The following is a 26,187-nucleotide window of genomic DNA, read 5'->3' on the forward strand; positions in this document are numbered from 1 at the left end:
AAGAAATGAGACTAACATTTTATCCTAAAATGAAAAAGCTCTTGCGCTATTTCTTGTTTCTTGCTAGAATAATAAGCAAGGTGTGAAAATCTAGTTATGTATGATACTAATTTCTTACTCTGCTGTCATCACAGGAAGCTTTACTTCAGGAATTAATTCAACTGCACTTTGCCAGTGTTGAGGTACTTCAGCAAAATCTCTGCAAACTCCGATTTCTAGAGGAGTTCCTACAGGAATATTGTGCAGGAGTTGCCTAAGGTCTCGCAGAGTCCATCCTAAAATGTTAGTATGCCCAATTTTTGTTGGAACATCACCTGCCAAGGAAGAAAATTGACAGCAATCAGTTTAAGAGACTTTTTCAATTTTTTTAATGTTCGTATTACAAAATGTGTAGTCTTAACAGTATACTTTCACATTTTTATGTACAAGCGTGTGTTTAGCAGCTCTTCAAACCAACTGGATGCAATTTTGGTTTTGCTTTCTTTTTTAATGAAAGGTTTTTTTAGCTCTGTTAAGAACTAACCTTTTCACAACACTAAGGAAAGCTGCAGTTCACTTAGTTACTTTGGGATTTGTTTTTTAATGAATGTGCTAAACTTTAGATTGCCTATTCATTGCTACCTTCCATTTCTGTGGGGGTTTTTAGGCAAGATGAAAGTACAATGTTGAATACTCTGATCAAGACCACTATTTGGGACCAGACTCCAGCAAGGCTGTGTTGAGGCTGCGTAGTCGCACTCTGAACAGTTCTGCTGGCATCTTTCCACTGTGTCCCTGTACCTTTTCACAGCTGGAATACCCTGTCTGTACATATCTGCTGCCTACCCTTCTATGTCATCCTGCTGTTCATCTGTTGCTACGGAGCCAAGCGTACCCCTTCCTCCACAGTGGCTAAGTTTACCTAGGTGGATGCTGGAGAATCTGTGTAACAGCTGTGTCACCTTGTGTTTGTCTGGGCCCCTGGAGGATTCCAGCGTTTAACTCCTCTGTGGCTAGTGCCTGTCCCTCTGCTCTGAGAACAACCAACAATGTCAAGCGAGGCTGGGGAAGAAGCAGGAGACGCCTGCAAGAGCTGGTGCAGAATCTAACTGAAGAGTTCCAGCAGAAAGCGGTGGTGATGTTTTGTTTGTTTGGTTTTTTTAAGGGATAAGTCTGCAAATAATGTTCTTATTACCTGTTGCTAGTGGAAAGCACTGAGCTGCAGTTTTGCGAAAAGCAGTACTGCATCCAAGAACAACAGAGCACAGAAGCCCCAGGACCTATATATGCCATGGGGTATAACAATATCAGCTTTGAGGGGTTGGAGGGAGTTGCAATTACTGGGTAAACACGTAATTTTGGAGACTGCAAAAGGCAAGCAGAATCCATCTGCAGCAGACTACAGCTCTATCAGCAGCCTGGCAGAAACAGTTGCACAGAGGAGCAGTATCGGTAAACATTATGTACTGAACTGCAACGGAACAGCATAGGGGATTTAACAAACAGTGCAGCTGTCTGCTGCCATATTAGAGACCAAGGAGCCGCTCTCCATCTGCTCTATTTTCTTCTTAACCCTTTTGGGTTAAAAATGCCTGCAGCAAAAACCGACAGACTTTAAAACTGTTTACCTGAACTACTGGCTACCATTTTTTCAATCACTTTTTCCGCTAACTGCTCCTTCTACTCTATCATCATCACACCCTCTCTCCACTCTAGCTTATCACAAGATACTGGTGCTACTGGGGTGCAGACAAGAAGTTCTGGAACAAGTACCAGGATAGCCAATAACACAAAAGCAACAGAAAACATTTTACCAGCAGTTTTATGTAAATTCTCAGCCTCAAAGAGAAAGGTAAATCACCCAAATTACATGTTTCAAAATGCACAGACACAAATGTACTCATGCTTTAAAACATGTGCAAGACAGTCTTGGCTTTTAATAGATTCTTTCAGAATTCTGTTTTTTCTGCCCATACTGTGCTGATGACACTGTTGTAGCAAGTCAAAGCCATCTCTGAACTGCAGACGTAGATAATTTTGCTCCTCTGCTCCAGCATCTAGAGTCTGAATCACCTAACTTTTCAGTTCACCTATCAACTTTGTGATTGATATCATTCAATTTACATGAAGATAACCTCTTGCACTATGAAGGTATTTTGAGGAAACACAGGTACTAACGGCCCTATTTCTTCTTGCTGGCATGGAGAATAAGGCACGCATACATACATATGAGTTTGGTGAGTCTAACTGTAGGATTTTAAGACATTAGTGCCTCCCACTACCTCTGTTAATTTCTACCTCCTCCCCAAGACAGCAGAATGGCACCAGCTCTTTCAAGATATAAGCAGTAATAAAACTGTTCTTTTAGGTTCCAGTTTGAAACTGTACAGATAATACTCAGCTTACTTAACTGGCAAAATAAATCCATAAAGATAAAACCTAATTCACTGCAAGAAAAACTCCTAAGGAGTGCATTTGTGCATCACAATTTTCTCAAGCCCCATGCTCTGTACATTGGCATTAGTGGCAAAATAAGTGTGCTGCCTCTGGTATCATTAAGAGACGGAACTTCTACAAAATGCTATCTTTTCTGCAAAATTTTACAGCTTTGGTCTTAAATACAAAGTTTTTGTAAGTTCACTCTAAACAAGAATTGAACAAATTTAGCTGTTTGCTTTTTTTGTGTGTGTGGAATGTGCTGAGTTAGATCCAGGTGCTCCATGAAGCATGGTCAAATTGCCTCTTTTGGCTCCAAAAACTAGGATCAGCTACAAAGGGACAATGTTTGTTACCAGTCCTCAACCCCCGTTAAACTGTTCAGTACTTGCTGGAGTAAATTAAACATGACATGCCACAAATAATTTGACTCCTTGTTCTTGTAGCCTTTATTGAAAGTGCTTTTGGAGCTTGCCTTTTTCAAATTGTTGCAAATAGAACTATTTAGTTTCAGTGATTCATATTCTGTAATTTTTACCTTATGGATGTAAAAAAAAAAAACCAAATCAACCAAATCAGTATCATATATATGCTTTTGTATACCATTGGCTTTTTTTTAGGGAATAGATGAAAATTATCAGCTCCTAAGATAATAATAAAAAATAAAGTACTCATTCAAATCCAAATCCATTTCTATTTTATGCTCAGGATTTCTCCACTGATTTATACACTTGGATCAAAAGTGCAAAGCCTTGTCTAACAAGAGGTTAAGAACTCCACTTGATAGGTTTTATTGCATCAAACAAGTAGATCTTTCTTCCCTAGTGCTTGGAATTCTAAGTCTCTCTGAAAGGTGTGAGAAGAAAGGACTGCCAAAACTATAAAGGCAGTGCTGGGAAAATTGTTCTAATTTAAAGATATGATTTTTCAATATACAGCCAGTAAATTTCTAAATTACTTCATTACACTCAAGTCAGCTTCATAGATTGCTATGTTAGAGACAATTTAATAAATGGTAATAACATAGCACACTATTGTCCCCAAACTGTAGTTCATGAGTCTAATGTAATTGGTCTAGGGACCCACATGAAGCAGACAAATTTACAGAGCTTTCAATTACAAGCTTAATATAGGAGTCTGATGTTCCACAAGAAACCTTAATAACTAGTAATAGTTTGTTGGTACTGATATGGCACATTTCAGGCTTAAAGCATTTAGCAAATGAACACCTGCATAGATTTAGAGTACAGAGATTAGTCCATTGCTACTTTGTAACTATTCTGTTTAATAAAGAGAAATAAAAAGCAAACAATGAAGCAAATTAATTTCAAGCCTTCAGGAAGTTTTGTAGAATGAAATTACTTGAACAACAATGCACTGAACAAAGACTGATATTATTCAAGTTAGTTGCTATACAAAGGTAATAGTCAAACTATTTTTGGACAAAGCTGCAGGAAATCTGTTTTTGCTGGAGAACAATATATAGACTTAAATCTTGGTCTGATTATGAAACAGTCACCCATATCAGCTATTTTAAGATCACAGGTATTTCATTACAATGGAATGCTGGCACTGAGCTTTACACAGTTTGTGCTAGTTTCTTTTCTCTGTTATTTTAAATTGAGTTTCTTTTGATCTGTGTAAGTCTAAATGAATCAGAGACAGGCTCAAAGCATAAATGCAGAACAAGAATATTTTCAATGCTATTAAATTTGAATATCACTGTTTCTTTTTACCTGGTTTTAGCTTTCCATTGTTAGCTGCAGAGCTTTTCTCAACAAGGCTTGTTATCTGGAGATATGGCCCATTCTGTATGATTATGAGGCCCAATCCTTGTTCACTCATCCTAATATTTGCCTTTAGTGCTGCAGTCAGTATGTGCTGAGAGACGTTTTCCAGTGCTGGCAATTGCCCTTCCAAAAGTGAGAGGAAAATGTTACCAGTTGAAAGTGTGATCTCATTCTTCAACAAAATGTTTAAGGAGCCATTCAAGCAGGTGCTGTACCCATTTTTAATTGTCCATACAGTTAAGTCCCTCATCCTTAATTGTTTCTCTAGACAGACACTGCCTGCTGAGTTGCTGCCAAAAAGCTATAATAACAATACTTATAAAAAGTTAGTGTAGTCTATAAACTAACTTTCTGCAAATAAATATACTGAAAGTAGTTTTTACTTAGTTGTTACCAAGAGAAAAAGCTATACTGCTGTTAAGTATTCATTACAAATGATGATATATTCAGGGAAGGTAGAGAACAGGGTACTGAATAACATAACAGAGGATTTGTCAGCTGTTAAGGACTTCAAGAAAAAATTGAATTCCTATAAAAAAAAGATTTTTCAAATCAATATTTATAGAGGAGATTAATTTCTAAATTTCCAGCAGATTAGTTTCACACCCTACTGCTGACATGAAGGAAGGGACTGTAGTTGCCATATTTAGCACCTAGAGAAATAAAATACTCATGACCATCCGCTATCCTTTAAAATGCATAATACCAGTAATACAATATAAATGACATTATCCCAGTGTCTCCACCAAGAAATATAATAGGGTAATAAAGTAAATCCTCCATCTCTCAAGCCTGTTCTCCTCATCAAGAGCCAGGAAAAGTTAAGACTGTCACACTAGTGCTTGAGACTTCTAAAACAAACTGTATTCTGTTAAAAATTACTTTTTTGTCTGTTTTAAGATGTAATCTCTAAATGTAACTTCTGACGGTAGGGTAGGAATAATTTGACTGCTTAAGACCATCTCGAACAGTCTGGAATCACTTAATGAAAATTCCCACCACTTTACCCCTCTTTAAAATATGGAAACTTGGTCATCTTTCCAATGGCTTCAGTAAAGCTTTGGATCAGGCTCTAAATGACAACACAGAATGTCAACAGAAGAATTAAGATTGAAAGTATAGCAATGTGAACATTCGATTTGTCAGTTTGGCTGATGAACTGAAAAACAGGGAAGGAAGCAGGAATGGGTTTAATTTTTTTTTTTCCTTCCCAATGAAAAATGCAGGATTTTTTTTGTTGTTGAGTAGAATACTACATTTCATTTGGATGAAACACTTAATTTTCATGGTCATGCAAGAAAAGCAAAGGAAGACCTACTCTGGAACACACTTTTATGTGTTGATTCTGAGAGGTTGGATGTCTGACCTGCTACTGTTTCTCTGGCTCAGAAATTTATGCAAAGTGAAACAGGATGAGCAGAAAGGATTGAAACCTTTCCTGTGGTGTTCTTGGTCACTTTTAAAGAAATGTGTGTTTCAATCTTTTTCAGCCAGAAGAGGGAACTGAATCCTAGTTTCCTACTTCCAGAATGAGTACTTAATTCCCAGGCCAATAAATGTAAACTGATGATATGAACTACGGTTACTTCATATTATTTTCTAGCCAAAATTATTCAGCAAATTCCACTGAAATTCATGAGCAGTTGTAGGTCAGCAAATTATCAGCAGTGAAACAGCAAACAAAAAATGCACTAATTACAAATCTGGCTAACTTTAATTAGAAGCCAGAATCCTGATTGTAAGCTGCTGCATATTGCATGAATTTATCTTGCCGGACACAAGAGATTTAAAACCATGAAAGCTGTGACTAATCCAAAGCCTACAAAATGTTTAGGAGGAATGCTAATATTCACCCTTTTAGATGAGACTCTTGTCTTTTTACTATACCTGATATCAGTTTATATCGTCTCCAAGGAAGATAGATTTTCTCTTTGTTCAATGTTATAGAATGTTTAGACACTTGACAGAACTTACATTACAGTTCCCCTAATACTGTCCTGATTTTCTCCAAGGTCACCTTTCAGTTCTGCAGTTTCTGCAGGCAGCAGCATAGGATCTCATCCAATCCTCTTCTGCTGAAGAAATGTCCTTTTCCTCTTGTCATCTGCCTATTATTCTGTTCCAAATACTCAACCTCAAGAGCGGGAATGCCTCTTGATGCTAAGAAAATTTGGGGCACTGGGGGCTCTGTGAAGAAGATAAACTGTCTGGTAACACAAGGACTTAAAAAGTTTGAGATCCTAAAATACAGGACTGGAAGAGTAGTGCTGGGGCAGCAGTGAGGAGATGAAAATGAAGAGGAAGAAATGACCAAAAGAGATGGAAACTTACTCTTAGTTTCATCCCCAATGCTGGCGAAGACTGTGTATGTTCCATTGAGAAGAGGAAGAGTTTTTTCTATGGATTCAAAACCCCTGGGCAGGTGTATCCTAAACGAGCCTCTTGGAAATGTGCTGCTGCTCCATGATGGCCTCTGGAGGAAGTCTACCAGCAGGTGAGAAGGCAACACCCCCTAGCCACTGCTCAGACTGCCGGGGCAGGTGGGTTCTGAGCGCTCCCAGCACCACACCTGTAACGTGGCCACAGGGAAGTCTGGCGTTGGGCAGAGGAGGTGTCTGCATCTAGGGCAATGTTTCAGTCCAAGAAGAATATTTTGATTTAGGCAATACCACAGCTCTGTCTGAGGCCCCAAAGCTTTCTGGAGAACCTGTAGCTAGTGGTGTCCTCCCACACGGCATCCTTAGGCATGTACTCATCTCCTAATAAACTTGGGCAAGATTAAATAACTGACCACACAGCCTGCAGGGTATGAAGACTGGATTCTGTTACTATTTCTGACTGCAGATTTGCCTGCATATCAAAAGCCAATGAAGACCATATCTTCCCTTTGTGTACCCTCTCCACTCCTTCCTTTATTTCCTTTGCCATAAAGCTGAGTTATTTGGGGACAAACGCATTTTGAGGCAGACTGTATGCTTGTATTAAAAGCTATTTAAATACCACTTCAAGACAGTTTATAGGACAGTTGCAGATGATTCTTGGAAATAACTTCTTTTCAAGGCTGCTGGCTTCCCATTGTTAGCGCAATGTAATTTTTAAATCTTTTAAATAAAAAATCAATTGTCCCGTTTCTTCCATGCACCAATTGTTTCCTGTTTAAAGGACAAAATTTCAGCTGTTTTTCATCAAAAGCCTTACTATTATCTCTACCCTTAAGAAAATCTGTCAAGAACTGGCTATTTCAATAGAACCTAAGTACAGCTCTTGGTCCTCCAAATAGTAAGTCCTACTGATTGCTGTTAACACTTTAAGATTACTAATATCTCCATTTTGTTTGTACAGTCTCCCATATACATAAAAGACTTACATAAAAGCGAACAGCACAGACAATCGCCCGCTTGGCTTCCCAGTACGTTCTGTATAGACCAGTTACGCTGATCTGGAAAAAAATAAGTGGGTGTTTGCTGTTAGAATGAAAAAATACATAAGCAAGTAGGTATTTTTCAAGCACCTGTAGATGTGGGGGCCGCTAGACTAATTTAGTTCAGCATTCCCATGGCAGAGTGACAATATCGAAGGCACAGAGCTATTGTGGCCAAAACCAGGCTGGTTGCCCACATTTGGTACATTGTTCGTTTATTGGCTACAGATTCTCCGACGCTTCAATATAGCTGAATCCATGGAAAAGCACGTTATCAAAAATCGCTGTATTTGGATATGTTTTCTAGTCAAGATTAGTTAGGTTTTCTCCCAAACACACAGCACAGACAGCAACACAACATGGCACTTTCGCGGCGCTCCACAGTTGTGTCACATCTGGAGAAATCTCTATCCATCAGTCCTTCTACTTCCCCTGCTTTTACCATTGCTGCAGAAGCAGCTCTGAAATTTAAGCTAATGCCCAGCGTTTCACGGGGACAGAGGGTGACTAGGGAAACACGAGGTCATTTTTTTTTTGTGGTGAAGACAGACCTACAGCCGTTCCTCAAGCCCCCTTTACACAGTGCTGACCAAGTTGCTTGCTCTCCTCTCTCTGCGCGCCCTGCTTCCCTCAGCGGACGGCAGGCCCTGCCGGAGGCCACTGAGGAGGGGGCAGCCCCGGCTGCACCCAAGCCTGAGGGCCGGGGCCGGGAGAAGGGAAAGATCCCCCCGTGCCTCAGTTAAAAATCACCTTTAGGGACAGGGATGTGTGAGGATAGCGAAGGACCATACCGCGATGCAGGTGTTGGGGCCCATCCAGGGCGAAGGGGACGAGGCGAAGCCGCGGCCCGGGGGAACCTGCCGCCCCTCACAGGAGACCCGCGCTGAGGCACCGCCCCGCACGCACCGCCCGGCGGCAGCGCCCCTCCTCAGGCCCCGCGGCGGTGGTATGCCCCGCCCCTTTCCCTAGGCCCCTCCCACCAAGAGCGCTCCCCCCCGCCCCTCGCCCCTCTTCACAATTCACGCAGGCAACCCACCTCCGCGCCCCGCCCTCTTCCCGCCCCTTTGGGGCCAGCCCCGCCTTACTCCCCGCCCACCAGCGGCAAGCCCCGCCCCGTCGCGCCCCGCTCCCTAGAGAAAGGGCGCCGCGGCCGCAGGGCTTGCCCCGCCTCGTTGCGGCGGCGGCCCCGCCCCCTCCGTGGGAAGCCCCGCCCCGCCCGGGGGAGAACGCCGGGGAGAGTGGGTTTCTCTTCCGGAGTAACCGCCGCCCCCCCGCCCGCCGGGTTCGCTTCCGGCTCTGTCCGGGGGGGCCCGTTCCTGGCGCCGCTGCCAAGGGGAGCGCGGAGCCCATGGAGCCGCGGCTGTGAGGCGCCCCCGGCCCGGGCCCGCTGCGGGAGCCGGGCGGAGGCCGGAGCCGGGAGCCGCCGGAGCCGGAGGAGATGGACAAACTGACCATCATCTCAGGATGCCTCTTCCTGGCCGCCGACATCTTCGCCATCGCCAGCCTGGCGAACCCGGACTGGATCAACACCGGCGAGTCCGCGGGTGAGGGGGGGGCCGGCGGCGAGGACCCGCCGTGGGGGGCGGCAGGTGGGCGGGGGCCTCGGGGGCGGGCGGCGTGCGGGCCCGAGGCGGCGGCGGGGGCCGGGCAGGCTCCCCCTGCGGGGCCGCTCCTCAGCCGGGGGACGCGGCGCCTGGCGCTGTCGCGGTGGGGCCGGGGGAGGAAAGCCGGGGGGGCTGGCCCGGCTGCCGGGTGGGGGGGTGGACGGGCCGGGCCCCCGGGGGCTGCGGGGAGCTTCCCGGTGCGGACAGGAGCGAAGCGCCCGGTCGGGGCTGGCGGGACCTTCCTCCCCCCGGCGGCGCATCCCGCCGCTGTCCCCGGGCGCGGGGGGGCCGCGCTCTCGGAGCCCTGTGTCGTTCCCTGCCTCCTAAGGGGTCCTGCGAACGCCCCGACCCCCCCTTGCTCTCTGTAGAGCCGCAGGGGCAGGGCTGCACCCCCGCCGGCGTCTGGAGGGTCCCTCACCTTGGGCAGGGGACGTGCGTCAGCCGCTCTGCAGAGTTTGTGGCAGGTTTTGAATCTTTCGTGCTATACTGATGGTTCCTTTGTTGCAGGGAAGATCTTGCTTTCCTTCATTTTTTTTTTTTTTCCAGAATCTTTCCTGCATGCTGATTTTTATCAGTTTTTAAGCCTAGATCTCATGTGTTTTTTATTTTAGAATGTGACATTGTTTTCTTTAAAAGAACAAGCAATTTTGCACCTGTCTTTTTACTAATGATGTAATTGTACGAACAATTTATTTCAGCCTGTTGATAAGGACCTGCGTGTTCTGATGAGTGGAGCAGGGAGAGATAATAGGAGGAGGGCTGCTCTTTCATCTCATGTCCCAGAGGAACCCAAATCTCTGTGTCAAGAAAGGAAGCCATCCTTACTGCAAACAGATGAAACTAACTTGACCACGTTTTCCTAAACTTATAATTTCCAAGCAAACCAAAGGTATAGAATAGAGAAAAGGAGTCTTGGGGTAAAGGCTTCTGTCATAAATTCTTGCAGAGGGTCTAAAAAAATTTCTTCATTTGTCTGGCATCTTCCATGCCAAATACTCAGTGCGTGTAAGAGGACTGAAGTCGTTCCAATGCAGTCATATTTTCTTTATTCTGATGAACTAGAGTATTAGAAGTGTTGGCTCCTAGGGATTGATGACTGGGCATTCCCTCTGACTGGGCTACCTTTATGGTTTGTTTGAATTGCTTCTAGTTGCCTAGTCTAGAACCTGGCCTTTCCTACGTGGTCCAGAGGAGACGAAAGAGTCGCTTCCCTTCCCAAAGTGTGGCATTCAGGAACTCCCTAGATGACTTCACCGTTCCTCCTATAGCTAATTGTGGTGATCTTCCTGCCTATGGCTACATAAAGTAGTTGGTTCTTTCCTCTTACAATTCCACCTAGCAGCAGTGCTACAGTAATGAGCCCTTCTTCAGGGGCTTACAGTCAAATCAAATAATCTTCACTTTAAATATTTAAAGTATGTCTTTCTTAAGTCCTGCCTCATCTTAACAGATCCTATGCAATGTGTGAAATGTTGGATTCTCTGCCTGTATAGAAAGGAGATAACAAAAGCTATTCTGAAGAAATTGCTGATGAAAAGAAAGGTCTTTTGGGAACTAAGCGCAGTCCATTACATTCTTCGTTTAGGAAAAATGTTTACTGTCTCTTTATAACACAGAAATTGTTTCCTGAAATATTATAACTAGGAATCATTAATTCTTAGTTAGTTGATGATTACTTAAGCATCATCTGCCTTTTTTGTCCTGTGCTCCTTCTAGAGATGCAAATAACAGTTTTAGTTTTAATTAAGCTGGCAAATGTGAAATCTGTATGGATTTTTCTGAAGGACTTCACTAGTCAAATAATGTTTTGACAGACCTAACCTTTTTTTTTTTGCTGTATTTTGAAGCCTAACAAATTGTTGGCTTGATAAAATCATAAAGGAGAGCTAGCTGTTATCCTTCCTTAATGTCTCTTTTGTAGATTTTTATTGACGTGGGATTTGATGCACTCTATTATAAGACTTCTGGTAAAAACCAGTTTAAATGTATATTTCTAGTACTTAGACCTTCCAAAATGAGCTTTTTGCCCAAACGGCAAAGAAAGGAATTGTGAGGATGTGCATTGAATCAAGGGCTTCCTGTAGCAAACACTGTAGTGTTGAATTATGAGAGAAATGCTTTTATGAGTGCCATTCATTACCCAGAGACTGCTGTGGAGAAGTGTGGCACAGGAGGACACAGCCCTGATGGTAAACCCCGTCCCAGCTGCTAGCGAAATTCAGGCACTCTCAGCAGACTATGGTACTTGGACCCCATTCAAGCCATCCAACTCCCATATGTGCCACTAAGCAGTAGGTTTTTTTGCAGCATCCTGCTCTCAGCTGGTGAGAGAAACTATTTGGTGAAAGAAAATATTTCTTTGCTTTATCTCTGTGCTCTTAGGTTCATCTCCTGTGGGAATTATTCTGGATTCTGCTTCTACAAGTCAGCCTGGTACTAAGGAGAAAGGGGGGTAATACTGTTTCTCTGCTTGGCTGCTGTCCTCGAGGTTCTGAAAGGCAGCGTGGAACAGCCTGGTCTTCTCAATACTGCAGCTGTTTGAGAATTGCATAGAGCAGAGGTCTTGGCAAACCTGGGAAGGCAGCACTGCATTGGCTCATTCAGAGCTGTTTACAGCCATTAAGGTTGGGAACCTGAGCTTACGTTTCAGGAAAAAAAATAAAAATCCGTTCCGATTTTAGTGCTAAACAGTACGTACATCTTACTCCAGAGATAATGATGATTTTCTGCTAAGTTGGGTAGCAAAATAAAGCAGTGGCTTTAATGCTTTTCTGAAAAGTCTAGATTGTTTTTAGTATTTTTTTTAAAGGAGCTTATGTTCTGGGGAAATGGATTTAAGGGAAGGGCTGATTAGTCTCCTAAATCTTACTCTTAAAGATAAATTTCATAGTAATTTGAAGGATGTTGGCTATAAAAATTCCTCTCCAGCATTGTAATTATGAGGTCATTGAAGGTTTCAGATGCTCATCTGTAGGTCAGAGGTATTACACCTTTGTGGATGTGGGTCCAAATGTCCATTGGGTGCTTTTTCTTTATGTAGGTTTTTGTAAGAATTGTTCATTAACTTGGGGTTTCAGGTATTTCATACTTCTTTCAGCTCATAAAGGGAAGATGAAAATTAAACGGACTTTTCTTTCAGAGAGTTCTCAGTGAGGTTTAGTTGGTGTGCAAGTACAGAACATTGGTAACTCCAGTCTGGAAACCAGTGGCTTCTCAGTATTCTTGCACTGACATCCTTTTCTTATCAAACCGATGTTCCATGTGAGAAATAGGGACAGAGTTGGCTTTAGTTTAAACCAATGCCTAAGCTCCCACTGATTTCAGTTGTAATGAATTTTGCTCCTGTATCTACACTTCTTTTGCGATGAACTTTAGAAGCTGATAGTTTTGTCTCCATATATTCCTTTTTTGTGTGGGAGGGTCTTTAATGATCTTGATATTTTGTCTTCAGTAGAGAAGGAAGGGGGGGTATGAGTTGCGCCAGCTTCAGCTTTCAACCCTTTTGTGGGGAAAAAGGTATGAATAGTGCGCACAGTTGAAATTAGACATGTTAAAAACGGTAAGTGTGGGGGGGTTTGACAATTTGAAATGCTTTTAGGATAGGTCAAATAATTGAAGGGGAGAATTTAATCAAATAAAATCCCCCTTCAGAAAGCTAAGCTATCAGTTTGTTTATGCGACTTAGTCATCCCTTCCTATGTAGCATGACTGTTCATTTGATTCCAATTTACAGAACAACGTGTACCCTTTTTTTATAGTAGTCATTAAGTTAATATGGATGTCAGAATTTAAGGCTGCTAAACTCTGATGGGTAATGTCTAAAGCAAGCATTTAGCACATCTTCTTATTTTGATGCATATATTGCAATGGGGCATAGAGTATAATGTTATGGCCAGGCCACTCAGCGTATGCACAGCAGTGCTGACTTGGGTGATATTAGAGTTCAGCAGAGCTTCCAATTTCGTCTTGCATCTGTGATGTAAGCATCAAGGTCACATATGTTAGGAATTACACTTTTCATTTAAACTGCCTGCTGTACCATGCTGTGCTGTAACACAGTAAATGGTGAGTCTATAACATGCCACTTATTTTAAATTATCTGTTTCATTTACAAGTGCTGCCTTTCCACGTATCTTCCAAAGTATTATGTGTAGTTCTTGGTTTTGCGTACTCAGTTGCTTTTTTATTTGCAAAGTATGATTCCAGATGCAGTGATATCTATGGTCTTATAGAAGAGCAAGCTATACCCAGCAGGCCATCCTCCTGAGGCAGTTAACTCCCTGCTCCTGTGCAATAAGTTGTCGAGTACTCAGGGGCAAATCACTGCTGTTCAGTGTTATTCCTTTGCATGCGATAGCTCTTCCTGAGGAATTTTGCTGCACAGTTCCAACAGAAACTGTAGCTTTGTTGGGATCAGCTTAGTGAACTATCACAGGTGATATGACCAAGCAGTGATTCCCAGCTCCTGCTGAGCTTGAGACCTTATTGCTGCTGAAATATTTTTCTGTACTTGAAGCACTGACTATACATGGAATAAACCCAAGACCACATGAAGGTATTTATATGAAGTATTCCTGAATAGAATAGGACAGATAGAATAAAGTAAGTACAGCATTAATAACTTAGAAGAGGGTGTAAACTTGAGCTCCAGCTAGTGCTATTATTCTAAATGCAGTTGTCCGCTCAAAAAGTAGCGATACGTGAAAATCACTATGGCATATTACAATTTTCTTTGGCCCTTTAGGGCCTGTGCTGAGAAACTGTATCTACAGGGCCCTTCTCTGTGGAGGAATCATGGTATAGAGCCATCATTGTGCTGTCCACTGGAATAGATACTGTTTTGTTTTGTTTCTGTGATGTATGGATAGTTGGCTTTTCAAAAACTGTCTATGAAAGGGTTCTGGTGATCATTTGTTAAGCACCTTGCAATATACTCAAAACACAGCATGCTGCTTCTCACTTCTTCTCAGTAGAGAATGATGGGGCATGATAGGAAGCAATTCTACAAAATCACTTTTTCCTAATTTTTTTTGTATTGTATCATATAGTGACTGTAACAGAAGTTATTTGCCCTTTCATGGACCTGTTTGGATTGCATACTGAGAATACAACAGAAAAAAGTGGGGTGATAATACAGAAAATGAAGAATTAGGTACCATCATGTCTTAGAAAGAAGTGACTGCTGAAAAGCAATCTCCAAAGCTGTCTGAACATGTTACAATTAGGTTCTGGAACATAATTTCTAGGGAAACATTTTCCTTTTGGTAGATGCCACCAGGTGCATGAGCAAGGAGGGAACGGTCGTGATCTGTGATTCGTTGCTGATCGGGACAATGAGGGCATTGGGACCTGCTGTAAGATGCAGGCTCTGCTAACAGTACATTTTAGAGATGTTGCCAGTGCCTTAAAAACAACAGCACAAACCAACCAAACAAAAAAACCCACCACCCAGATAAGAACTAGTAAGGACTGGCAAAGACTCTAAACCCCAAATCATCTGAATGCTCTAACAAGAGCAGTCTGTTAATAGGTGTGCCTGGACTGGGAGCGTCAGTGTCATCTTTAAAATTAACATTTCCATTCCATTTCGTGACTATAGATGTCTTTCAAGTGAATGTAAAAATCTGACAAAGCAGAGTGCTTGAATTGTGCTTGGGTTCTGTAATTGACCAGGCCTTAAGGCACAAGAAAAATTAATAGCAAGGCATTGTTGTAATGAATTAATTTTGTGCTTGCTCAACCACTCAACATTTAAACATATGGAACTATTTTATGTGTAGGAAGAATCTCATGAAAGAGAGCGATGTCAGCCTGGTTATGTGAGTCTGCCAGACCAGAGATGAGGGAGCTGATTGTTTTTGTCCATAGAGGAACTGATGTTTTACATCTGCTTTTTAACAAATAAAAATTAATACTGCTTCTGTTAGGTGAATGTTTTGTTTTCTCTTTAGTATGTGAAGGTACAAAATTATTAGTTTGCCTCCCACCAAATCTGGTTGAATTCCTCATTCTCTAATTAGTCATAAAGAATTAGGTAAGAAGTACCTGATTGTATTGTAGAGTACAGATCTAGGAGCTAGTAACTTGTATTTTATTTTCAAATCTAGCATCTGGCACAACTAACTTTGGAAGTTGGAAAGTTATTGTGGTAATGCCTCAGCTGCTGCTTCTGTAAAACAGAGGTGGTATCTTCATCACAGAAACCCCTTTAAGTATTAGCAGCAAAGCTTAATTTGATTTTCTTAAACTTTTGTTTCCTGTCATGGTTTTACTTTATTAAACAGAGGGAAAAATCTAAGAATAACAGGTATTTCATTTGTCTTTTCTGATAGTAGGTGTTTTGCCTGAGGTACTTGAGTTTCAGGTATTTGGAGTAAGTTTGGTTTTTTCTTTAAAATACTTACTTGACAGCAGTATGTACAGTTACTATAGAACTGAATTATATTTTGTATGTACAGATCTTGTCTATCCTATGCTTTTCTCAAGAAGTACATTGTTGTAAATTTGTTTTATAGACAGTACAAATTGCGGGAAGAAAAGGTGCCTTGTTGAGACTTCAGCTCTGTGGCTTCAGGAACTATCTGTGTTTCACTAAGAGCAATGATTTTTTAAATCAACTTAGAGCTGATTTTAGGCATGTGTATTACATTTGTTGACACAATATGACACTGAGATTAACATGAGTGACTTACATGTACGAATCTGAGAAGTAAGGATTCAATAGTATGTACCACAAAACAAGCATTTAAAATTAACTGTAACTCAAAAAATGGGATTCTGTTAATGGCTGAGGCTTATTTAAAACATTTGTATCATTTAGTTTCCAGTCAGTGCTTACGTGTGAGCAGCATTATGTAAACTCCATTTGTACTTTTGCCAAAGCAAAGAAGATCAGTAGGTCAAACTTTTAAGCTTGACCTAGGTTTTTTTTATAGGTTCCTCAAAACAGCTCAACTTTTTCCCACTCACTTTCTTGCTAGTCTTGAAACAAAATAGGGAGAACTAACTTTTCTTGCCTGCTGCAGTAGAGGATGTAGGATTTTCATCTTATGCAGGAGTTATTCACCTAGTTGGTGGCAATGGTTGGTACCTGTGTATCTCAGAAGAGGGTAACTAGAGTGACTCATGGATGAGGGTTGTTGACCTCTGAAGATGTTAAATGCTGCTATCTATTTTAAAATCAAATACGAAATGGCTTTTAGAGTATGGTGGAACAAATACAATATGGAGGCAATTTTTTTCATCTACAAATTATTTTTGGAAATTATAAATTATTATAAATTTATAGTCTGTAAAAATTTTAAAATTTAAAATCAATTTAATATTACGTAATTATGAGTTTTTATTGTAATTCACAGTGCCTACAAATTTAGTAATGGACAGAGTCTTTTTTGAGGGCTATATACAGGAAAAGTTCTATGGTAATTTTGCAGCAATCCCTGTATGTGTGCTCCAGCTGCTCTTCTCAATCTCGCTTTCCTTCCCCAAGCTTCTGACTGATGGAGATATACACAGATCTGAAAAACTGGAGATATGGCCAAGAGGAGGATCTGTGCAGGGTAGGTGCCAATTTTAAGGAGTGGGGAAACAAGCTAGAGCATTTGACTGGCAGAGCATTTATATTGGCCTAATTCCATAGGAAACTCTATGGAATTAACAGTTGCAGGTTACATCCTTTCACAGGGTGAAGCTCTTGGTTTCTTCCTATTATATCATATTTGATTTCCTCTCTGATGCATTATCTTATATATGTTTTTTAATTTTTGTAAATTGAGTTGATTACGAGAGTTTGGTCTCTCTTGGGTACCTTAGGGAATGTAAGTCTGATTGTGATGGTTTGTCTGCGGGATGAGCTAATCAAGTATGAAACACTAGCTGCTAAGAGTTAAGAGTTTCAAAATTCCACAGAGGATGTAGAGTCTAGTTCCTCTCTTTGAGCCAAACATACTCAGTCTATTATGTTTCAGTCCTTGGGATGAACTAAAATGCTCCCTTGTGAAGGCATCAGAAGCCTCCCAGGGATTTACTGCAGCCAGCATTTCCTATCCACGCAACGTAGTGCGATAAGCAACAGTTGGCTGCTACCCAAGAGCCTCATGGTAGCTGCAGTTCTGTGCCATAAATTACAAAGCACTTTGGGATTATTAAGGATGACAGTCTCTCAAGGTGTAATGATTAATAACCCACTTAGATGTTTAAATATTTGTCCACTTGAAGACAGTTCACATTAGGCCTTGAACTTGACCATGTGCAATTCTTTGTGTGGTTGTTCGGACACTGCATTAGTAGGGCTGAGCTGTCTCTGAGCTCAGTACAGCCAAGAACTTAATAATCAAATGACAGTGTTTGTGGGCAGTAAAGTCAAGTAGTTTACTTTTGTAGCGCTCATCATTGAGCCATCTTCCCAGTTTATAGTGTTGCAGTTCTTACTCCTTCCTGGGTTTCCTCTTCTCTTGCTCTCCAGTCATTGTCCAGGTTCTTCGTGCCTTGTTTCCACTTCTCTTGCTGTGACTGCAAGATACAACTGATTTAGTTGTATTTTAAAGAATAGGTATGAGATCAGAATTAGAGAGAATGGGACAAACTGTGTGTTCAGTGTGCCTCAGAACTGTTTTGCTGTGAATACTTCAAGAGAGTTGCTTTGAATCGAGATTCTTTCTGCACTTCTCAGATTGACGGCATACATGCTAATGTTATTAGGATGTCTCAGTGAAACTGTTTGCTTTCTACAATAAAATCTTTGTATACGTCTGAAATGAGATGGATCCTGACTTCCATGATAGGCAGGGTAAATGTACAAGTAAGGGGGAACAGTTTTATCTGTAGCTTCATCAGTATGAGTCTAATGCATCAAGCATACGCAACCTTTAATTGTAATGTCTTTATAGCAAAGCGAAGTGAAGAAAACTGATAAGAGGTTGTCACGGACCTCAAGTTTCCTGAGGGCTGACTTTGTGTAGAAGGTGACTTGTTTTACTTGAAAATTTGCTTTGATGTTCAGTCTTCTCTGTGCAAAATAGAGATATTATAAATTGCAGTATGAAGAGATATCTTTTGCGTAAGCATAGATACCAACCAACGGTATTCCCGCAGTCAGTGGAAGTGTCAGCTGCGGAACTGCCACAGCGGAAGATTCTGATCTTGCTCGTAGAGTAGAAAATGCACTGCAGCTTCTGTGCCTGTTGATGCGAGGAGCGTTGTAGGCGTTGTATGCTGTGGGGGAAGAGAAGTCACAAGGGTGAAGAAAGAACTTCTTTTTTTCCTTAGGTTGAATTCCCTTCTGAAACTAATCATGCACCTAAATTCATGTGTTAATGATGTAGTTCTCCATTGTAGAAACTCGTGTGGGAAGAAGCATGTTTCACTTTGTTTTTTAAACCAACACTTAATTCAATTTAAAAACTATGCAACAAGATTATACAGGAAACCTGAAAAGATTGAATGGCCAAGATTTTCTAATGTGGTCTCATAAATTCTTTCAGTGGAATATTATTGGGTCGCTTGGCAATTAGGAGATGCACCCTGAAGCTTAATACATGAAAAATGGTGAAATAAAGACAGTAAAGGCTAAAAGTAGTAGTTGCTGATTTGCAAATAGAAGTCTGTTGACTTATACCCAATGTAATCTGAAGTAAATGCTCTCTCGAAGTGTACGTTCAGTAAGATGAAGTTGGTTATAAAGACAGAGCATTTCTTGCCTGTTTGTATTGAATCTAAAATTAGAGAGAATTCTGTTTCAGAACGTCAGTATAACAACTGTATAAAGTATGCTAACAGATGTGCTCTTTGGAGCACTATATCGCATCTGATTGCTTTTTAAGAATAGTCCCACTTGTTCAGAAAGGACTGAGCGCTGCTGTTAGAATAAAATCATATTTTATTTAAGTAAAGTGAAAATTTAACTGTTCTTGAGTGGTCTGTCTTCTCTTCTAGCCAAAAAAAAAAAAAGTCTCCAGACTCTTGCAATCTATTTTTGTAGATGCTGATTTGTGATAAGGGAGAAAGTGTTATCACCACACAGACAGCACCTGTTAATTGCTTAAATTATGCAGCATTCTAAAACAAGGACTTGCCCTAGCAAAAGGGATAGGAAAATATAACTTCAGGATAAATCCTGAATATGTTCCTTGCCTTCCTGTTCTTCTTTGGTTTTAATGTTTTTGTTGTGATGGGAACAACAAATAAATGCTTAAATTTGAGAAGTATTACTGCAGAAGAAGGTGGTCTTTGGTTTGTGGTCCTTCTCTCCCCCCCCCCCCCCCCCCCCCCAATTTGCCTGAAAAGTTAAAGCTACCATTTATATTGAGGGGGGGCTTAAAATGTTAATCTGTTAATCAGCCAGGAAACTATATGCTGGCTGTCCTTGAGGACAGATTGTATGTAGTTAAGCTATATGTCAGTCTGTCTTTCAGCACGTGAAGTGTTACTTGGTAGAGAATAAATTCTTCCTTGGCCCTGTACCTAATCCCTATTTAAAGTGCAGTTTAACCTGTATTGCCAGTTGTTACAAGCATGTAATACACAGATTTGGCAACAGTTAAAAAGTGCCTTTAGGAATGAAAACTAAGGTTAGGTTTTATTCTACTCGAAATATTACTCGAGTTGCAATGAAATACATCTTGGGACATTTAGGTCCCATTCTTCAATTGTCAAAGGTGCCTTACAGGATAAAGCAAGTCCAGTAGACAGAGGTAAGATCTTTCATATCCCCAGTTAGTAGAGTGGGGGAAATGTGTGTGTCCAAGGAAGGGCTTGCAAGACCAGAAATGTGCTTAATCTTTCCAATTATTCTAGTTCTAATAAAAGGTATTACTGCAAGGCTTTTGACACCGTTTCCCATAGCATTCTCCTGGAGAAACTGGCTGCTCATGGCCTGGACAGGTATACTCTTCGTTGGGTAAAAAACTGGCTGGATGGCCGTGTCCAGAGAGTGGTGGTAAATGGAGTTAAATCCAGTTGGTGTCCAGTGACGAGTGGTGTCCCCCAGGGATCGGTGCTGGGGCCCGTTCTCTTTAATATCTTTATCAACGATCTGGATGAGGGGATCGAGTGCTCCCTCAGTAAGTTCGCAGACGACACTAAACTGGGGGGGCGTGTTGATCTGCTTGAGGGTAGATTGGCTCTGCAGAGGGATCTGGACAGGCTGGACAGATGGGCTGAGGCCAACGGTATGAGGTTCAACAAGGCCAAGTGTCGGGTCCTGCACTTGGGTCACAACAACCCCATGCAGCGCTACAGACTGGGGGCGGAGTGGCTCGAAAGCTGCCTGGCAGAAAAGGACCTGGGGGTGTTGGTGGACAACCGGCTGAGCATGAGCCAGCAGTGTGCCCAGGCAGCCAAGAAGGCCAACACCATCCTGGCCTGCATCAGGAATAGTGTGGTGAGTCGGACTAGGGAAGTAATCATCCCCCTGTACTCGGCACTGGTGAGGCCTCACCTCGAGTACTGTGTTCAGTTTTGGGCCCCTCACTACAAGAAGGACATTGAGGTGTTGGAGCGTGTCCAGAGAAGGGCTACAAAGCTGGTGAAGGGTCTGGAGGACAAACCTTATGAGGAACGACTGAGGGATCTGGGGTTGTTTAGCCTGGAGAAGAGGAGGCTGAGGGGAGACCTTATCACCCTCTACAACTACCTGAAAGGAGGTTTTAGAGAGATGGGAGCTGACCTCTTCTCCCTGGCGACAAGTGATAGGACAAGAGGAAATGGGTTCAAGTTATGTCAGGGCAGGTTTAGATTAGATGTTAGGAAGCATTTTTTCACTGAAAGGGTTATTAAACATTGGAATAAGCTGCCCAGAGAGGTGGTGGATTCACCATCCCTGGAGGTGTTTAAGAAAAGGGTAGATGAGGTGCTTAGGGACATGGTTTAGGAGTGGTGGTGTTTTTATCAGGGTAGGTTAATGGTTGGACTTGATGATCTTAAAGGTCCCTTCCAACCTCACTGATTCTATGATTCTATGATTCTATGATTCTATGATTCTACCTGCAAACTTCCTTCCTCAGGTCCTCATTGCTATAAATGCAATCCTGCCATCAGTTATGTGATTTAAAAGAAATTGCCACCAAAATGTTAGTACATTTTATTTACTTTTTGAATATTTTGTTCTTTATTTAGCAAAGTCTTTTGTACTTTCTGTCAATCTGGGCCTAAAATTTGCTCTCAGCAGTGGACCAGGAGAAAGTTAGCTCAGCTGTAAGAAAGCATTCAAGCACATAAGGTGTATTTAGGCTGAGTGTTTGCTGAGCAGACACCTAAAACTTGCAAATATGTTTCTAACCAGATAAAAGTCACAAGGCATTTCGACGCTTCTTTTTTCACCTTATACCATTGGGTGATTCATAAGGCCATGGAAGAGCCAGATCAGTGGGTGTCCTTGGAGCACGTCTGACGCAAGCTGAGATGAGCGCAAAGCACAACAGTTACGGCTGACAGGAAGGTGTTCCTTATTCCTTCAAATTTCATTTGATAAAATGCACAAGCAGTCTTGAGGGCAGGGCCAGAGCCTGAATTTCCTCCCTACCCTTGAAATGCCCTTGTCACCAGGCTGGAGAAATTGCTTTAGATTGTAAACAGGAAGGTTGACAGGTATTTCGTCTTCATGAATAAAGAGAGAGAGAACAATAAGCTACTTTACTTGGTGTGATTTGAGGGGTTTGGTATATCTGTCCTGATCTGCTTGGACATCTGTTACGTTTGCAGCTCAACTGACTATGTGAAATGGTGCCTTTAGATATGCAGCAGTTAAAAAAGGAGAGCTCTGAAGTGGAGTTGTTCCCAGCCTGTGCACAGATCACCTTATAAGACACCTATGTGGAAGGTGACCCACTAAACTGTGAAGATACAGAATGTCTGTGTTCTTGCCAGTTGTGTTGTGTTTGTACCACATAGCAAACTCTGGTGCTGCCATTACTGACCCAGCCTGGCCACCTCATGTCACTGCCTCCTGTAGATGATGGCCAGCCTCCAAGAGTCTGCATATCAACCGTATGATTGTGAAGTGATTAGCAGACCATTTCTGAGAAGGTTGGGGTGGGGTTGTGGGGTGTATTGGATGGAGGTATCGTTTTACAGCTCTGTCTGAAGCCAAATATAACTCTAAAAAGAGCACAAGCTCATCAGATGTTAAATGGCAGAACAGCTGTAGGTGTCATAGCTTCTGGTTTTCAGCTGAACATATGGCATAAAACTGGTGTAGCTGACTAGAAAAATCTCTTTTAAATATTGACACTGCCTTTGATCTTTCTTTTTTTAGGCAGTGAATTTTGTCAACTTTGAGTAGCTCTATTTGGTTGGGGGGGTGGAAAAAACTATGGGTTTTTTTGTTTGTTTCTTAAGCTAAATAAAACATTAAGATAAAACATTAAGTTTTCTTTTTTTTTTTTAAGTTCTCTCTTTTTTTTCCAGGCCCTTGCCACTTCAGAACTTGTAAAGATTCTAGTCACTGACAACACTATCCTATTGTGAAAATGCTTAAAGTGTCAGAAAACAAACAACCAGAAGGATGCAACTTATTACAGATCCTGTTTACCAACACTTAATTAATGCTTTCTTCTGAAGTAGGAAAGAATACCTTCAGCGTGGGTAGATTTCTTGGCTCTGATACATGAGAACACACAGAGCCTTTGTTATGTCCTCAGGAGAGTTGTTCCTGCGTTGTTGCCTGAGGATAGTTCTTTCAGCCTGTGGTGGGCCATCTCTTCTAAAAGAAAAAAAAATAATTGGGGGGAGGGGGGACAAAACAAAACCCAAACATTGAAAAACCCTCACTCCAATACACAAGCAGTACAGCATTGAAACTTGTGTGTTGGAATTTAGAAATAAACGTGCTTTTTCTTGGTCCAAATGTCTGCAATATAAACATCACTTACAACTCGTATATCATAGTGATTGTCATCTGTAGTAATAAACTTTTCTAATACATGTAAGTCATAAGGATCTTTCCCAATACATGGCCCCTGATTTTATTTTTCTCTTTGGGGGTGGGAGGAAAGGGGGAGAAGACTGTGGTTTTTTGTGCAGGGGGGATTTGGTTTGAATTAGGAATGATACAAACACTGAATTGAAAACTTTTGAGACAACTCATGCACCAGATGGTCTTCAGCAGCAAAGCAGACTTTTCTGCTAATATACCACAACTCTTTTAACATTAAGCATTAAGACTTTAAAAAATGAGAATTCTTCTGTTTAAAAGCCAGTAAGCTTTGGAGTTCTAAAGAATGCCAAAAATGGTACCTAATAAATTAAATTCTCCAGACATTAGGTTGTTCAATAGAATTCAGTTGGTAGGTTCATCATAGCTAGCATAAGCTGGGTTTGAATCTAGGGACCAATATGAGTATTTTTAAGAAAGGCACTTAGTTTCTGAAACAAGGAAACACCCTTGACAATTCTAGAGGAAGAAGGATGATGCATTTCAAAACTGGTTTGAAAGGGAGAGAACATTCTGATTCAGAGAAGGAGATAAATGGAGTAGAAGAGAAATAGCAGCTTATATAATAACGTTCTCTTTTGCAATAGTGATTTCAATTGCTCTTAAAAAATACACTCTAGATATAGCAAGGACTTTGAAAGTAAATCTAGGTCTTTAATAAAGCCCATCTTTTAACATTGTAAGAATTTTTAGGTGTTTGTTTAGTACCAATGAATATCCAGTGGGCATATGAATTGATCTTGCATCTAGTCTGCTTTAAAGTGAGAAACTCTGAAGCTTTTCTTCCAGCGTTACAATACCTATTAGATGATTTGAGAGACAAAGTTGGAGTTAATGCCAGAAACACAAGATCTGGCATACAAAGGACAGGAAAGATAATTCATAATCCCTTTGTTTTGGACTCCTCTATGTTCTCTGCCTTTGCAGTTAATCCTCTGTTATTCTTTTAAGCCTTTCTCTAGCTCATACTTTAACATTCATAAATCTTATTTTAGTAAGCCTGATCTTGGTTGCCTCTTAATCTACTAACTGATCAGCATACTGGAACATCCGCAGTAAAAGAATCAATCTGTCATGCCACATCCTGAATACTGTACTTGCATGGTAACCTCGAAGTTATTTTAGCGGCATAAGTGCTAAAGAACATCTATTCAAACTACCCCCCCATCTCTCACCAAAGAAGTAATTATTTATGTAAGAACAGTAACAGATACAGTATTCTCATACTCGATAAGAAACCGGCAGTCGGTCCTATCTTATATTTTGATCCTTTTATATACTGTTTATAGTTATTTAGGTATAGTCCAATTCTTGTATTGTCCTACAACAATGACCTAAGCAAAAAAAAAAAAGTGGAGGAAAGGGTGTTTGACTTGCTTATAGTTACTTAGCACATGTGTATGTGCTATTATACAAAATGCTCTATTATGACATTATTTGAGATTGTAAACATTTCTAAATTGCTTTAGTGGGTGAATGGCTGAAAATTCAGTTGAGGATGAAATAAGTTGCCTTTTACAGGGCTATAATTCTGAGCAGTTGTAGATACAAAAAAAAAATTCTATGAGCTATGCCTGTACAGGGACTTCATTCAGTGAGACCTTACGTATAGAGACCCTGCAATTCTGTTTAACTATTACAGCGTGGACTGTGCCTTTTAGAATCAAAAGGTCTTCCCCAGCATTGTTAATCCTTTTTTCCTCCCTGGTTTTGAAGTGCTTTGCAAACCAGCAGGGTACTGTATCTTTTTCCTCTTCACACCAGAGGTGGTGCATATCCTGCAAAAGCAGAGCTTTTTCCCTAACCTTCTGCATTGCTTACTGTAGGCATGACTAATCTTCTCATAAGAGAGGGTACAGGGCCTGATTTCTGATGGAGTTTTACACTGGAATAAGTAGAACTAACTATATGCGCCCTGGAGTCACCTCCCAGGCTATGGTAGGGAAGGATCAGCAGTGTCAGTTTCCTGGATTTTGGCAAAGGCAGAAGGGAGAGTACTTAGTTTCCAAGGAACTAATACCTGGAATACTGAATTAATAGAAATTTTCCCCAAAAGAAAATACATATAAATAATCCTAAATAAGTCATTCTCTCTTCGCCCTTTGTATAGTAACATCACTTTAAGTGCCCATTGCAGGAAAATAAATTCCATATGTAGGACTGGGAAACATCCTACTTAAACTGCCAAATTCCTTGGCTGACGTCAAAAAATTTTCTTCTTGGAAATATTACCTCCTTGTTTGCTGTTACGGGCAGTTGCATTGGAACTATTCTTACCGTGCTCTGTTGTTTGTTCCTCTCAGGAATTCCCCGGCTATGCTTTGCTCACTTTGAAAGCAGTCTTCTGTCAGAGAGGCTTGGTTGCAGGCAAGGAGCAGCAGACGTGTTAAAGGCAAGATGGCCAAAGTCAACTTGATGGTTGTCCTTAACATTGGTACAGGGAATTATTCTGCCGTGGCCAAATCACTGCCTTCCCTTTAAACCTTCCACTTGGATTGGGTTAGCAAGATACAGCTGTGCACTACACAGCTGCAGCCTGTTCCTCCTCTTAGATGTACTTAGACCTTTTTACATTCCAGTTTATTAATTGGATAGAACTTAAAAACTTTCCAAGAAAAACCTCATTTCTTCCTGTCCTTGTCTGTGGCCCAATAAGAGTTACAGGGAATGGCTTAACTGAGCTGCCCTTACTTTACATTTGTCGTTCTCTGGCATGTGACTGTTACCTAACCAGCAGCAATTAATGTTTTAGTGTGCCCAAATAACATAGCTCCATGTACTGTGCTCATTACGAAAACATAAAACTTATCAGTGTCCTTACCACATTGGCAATGCTCTAAGATTTATGTCACCAACACCTCATTAGGAAGCCTGTTAACTGTGCTCTTTGCTTAGCAAAGATGGCTTAAGAAGCCCACAGTACACTAAGGGAAAGTATCTTGTTTGAGCAGAAGTTGTCTGGCAGTCACAACTGGGGTTTCCAGCAGAACTGTGCCACCTCACCAGGACACCGAGGGAGGGTGGGCA

At 41.3% G+C, this 26,187-nt stretch overlaps 1 protein-coding gene across 1 annotated transcript in view; it reads left to right on the forward strand.

Annotated features, from left to right (window-relative positions):
• The first annotated feature begins 8,946 nt into the window (after positions 1-8,946).
• Positions 8,947-26,187, forward strand: part of MOSMO (modulator of smoothened) — a 31,010-nt gene continuing 13,769 nt past the window's right edge. The window contains exon 1 of the mRNA XM_082490653.1: positions 8,947-9,170. Within this exon, the coding sequence (XP_082346779.1) occupies positions 9,065-9,170 (106 nt within the window). The 5' untranslated portion in view covers positions 8,947-9,064. The remainder of the gene's footprint in view (positions 9,171-26,187) is intronic.

The sequence above is a fragment of the Vanellus vanellus genome (genome assembly GCF_965231255.1).
Source record: "Vanellus vanellus genome assembly, chromosome: 14".
Lineage (NCBI taxonomy): Eukaryota > Metazoa > Chordata > Aves > Charadriiformes > Charadriidae > Vanellus > Vanellus vanellus.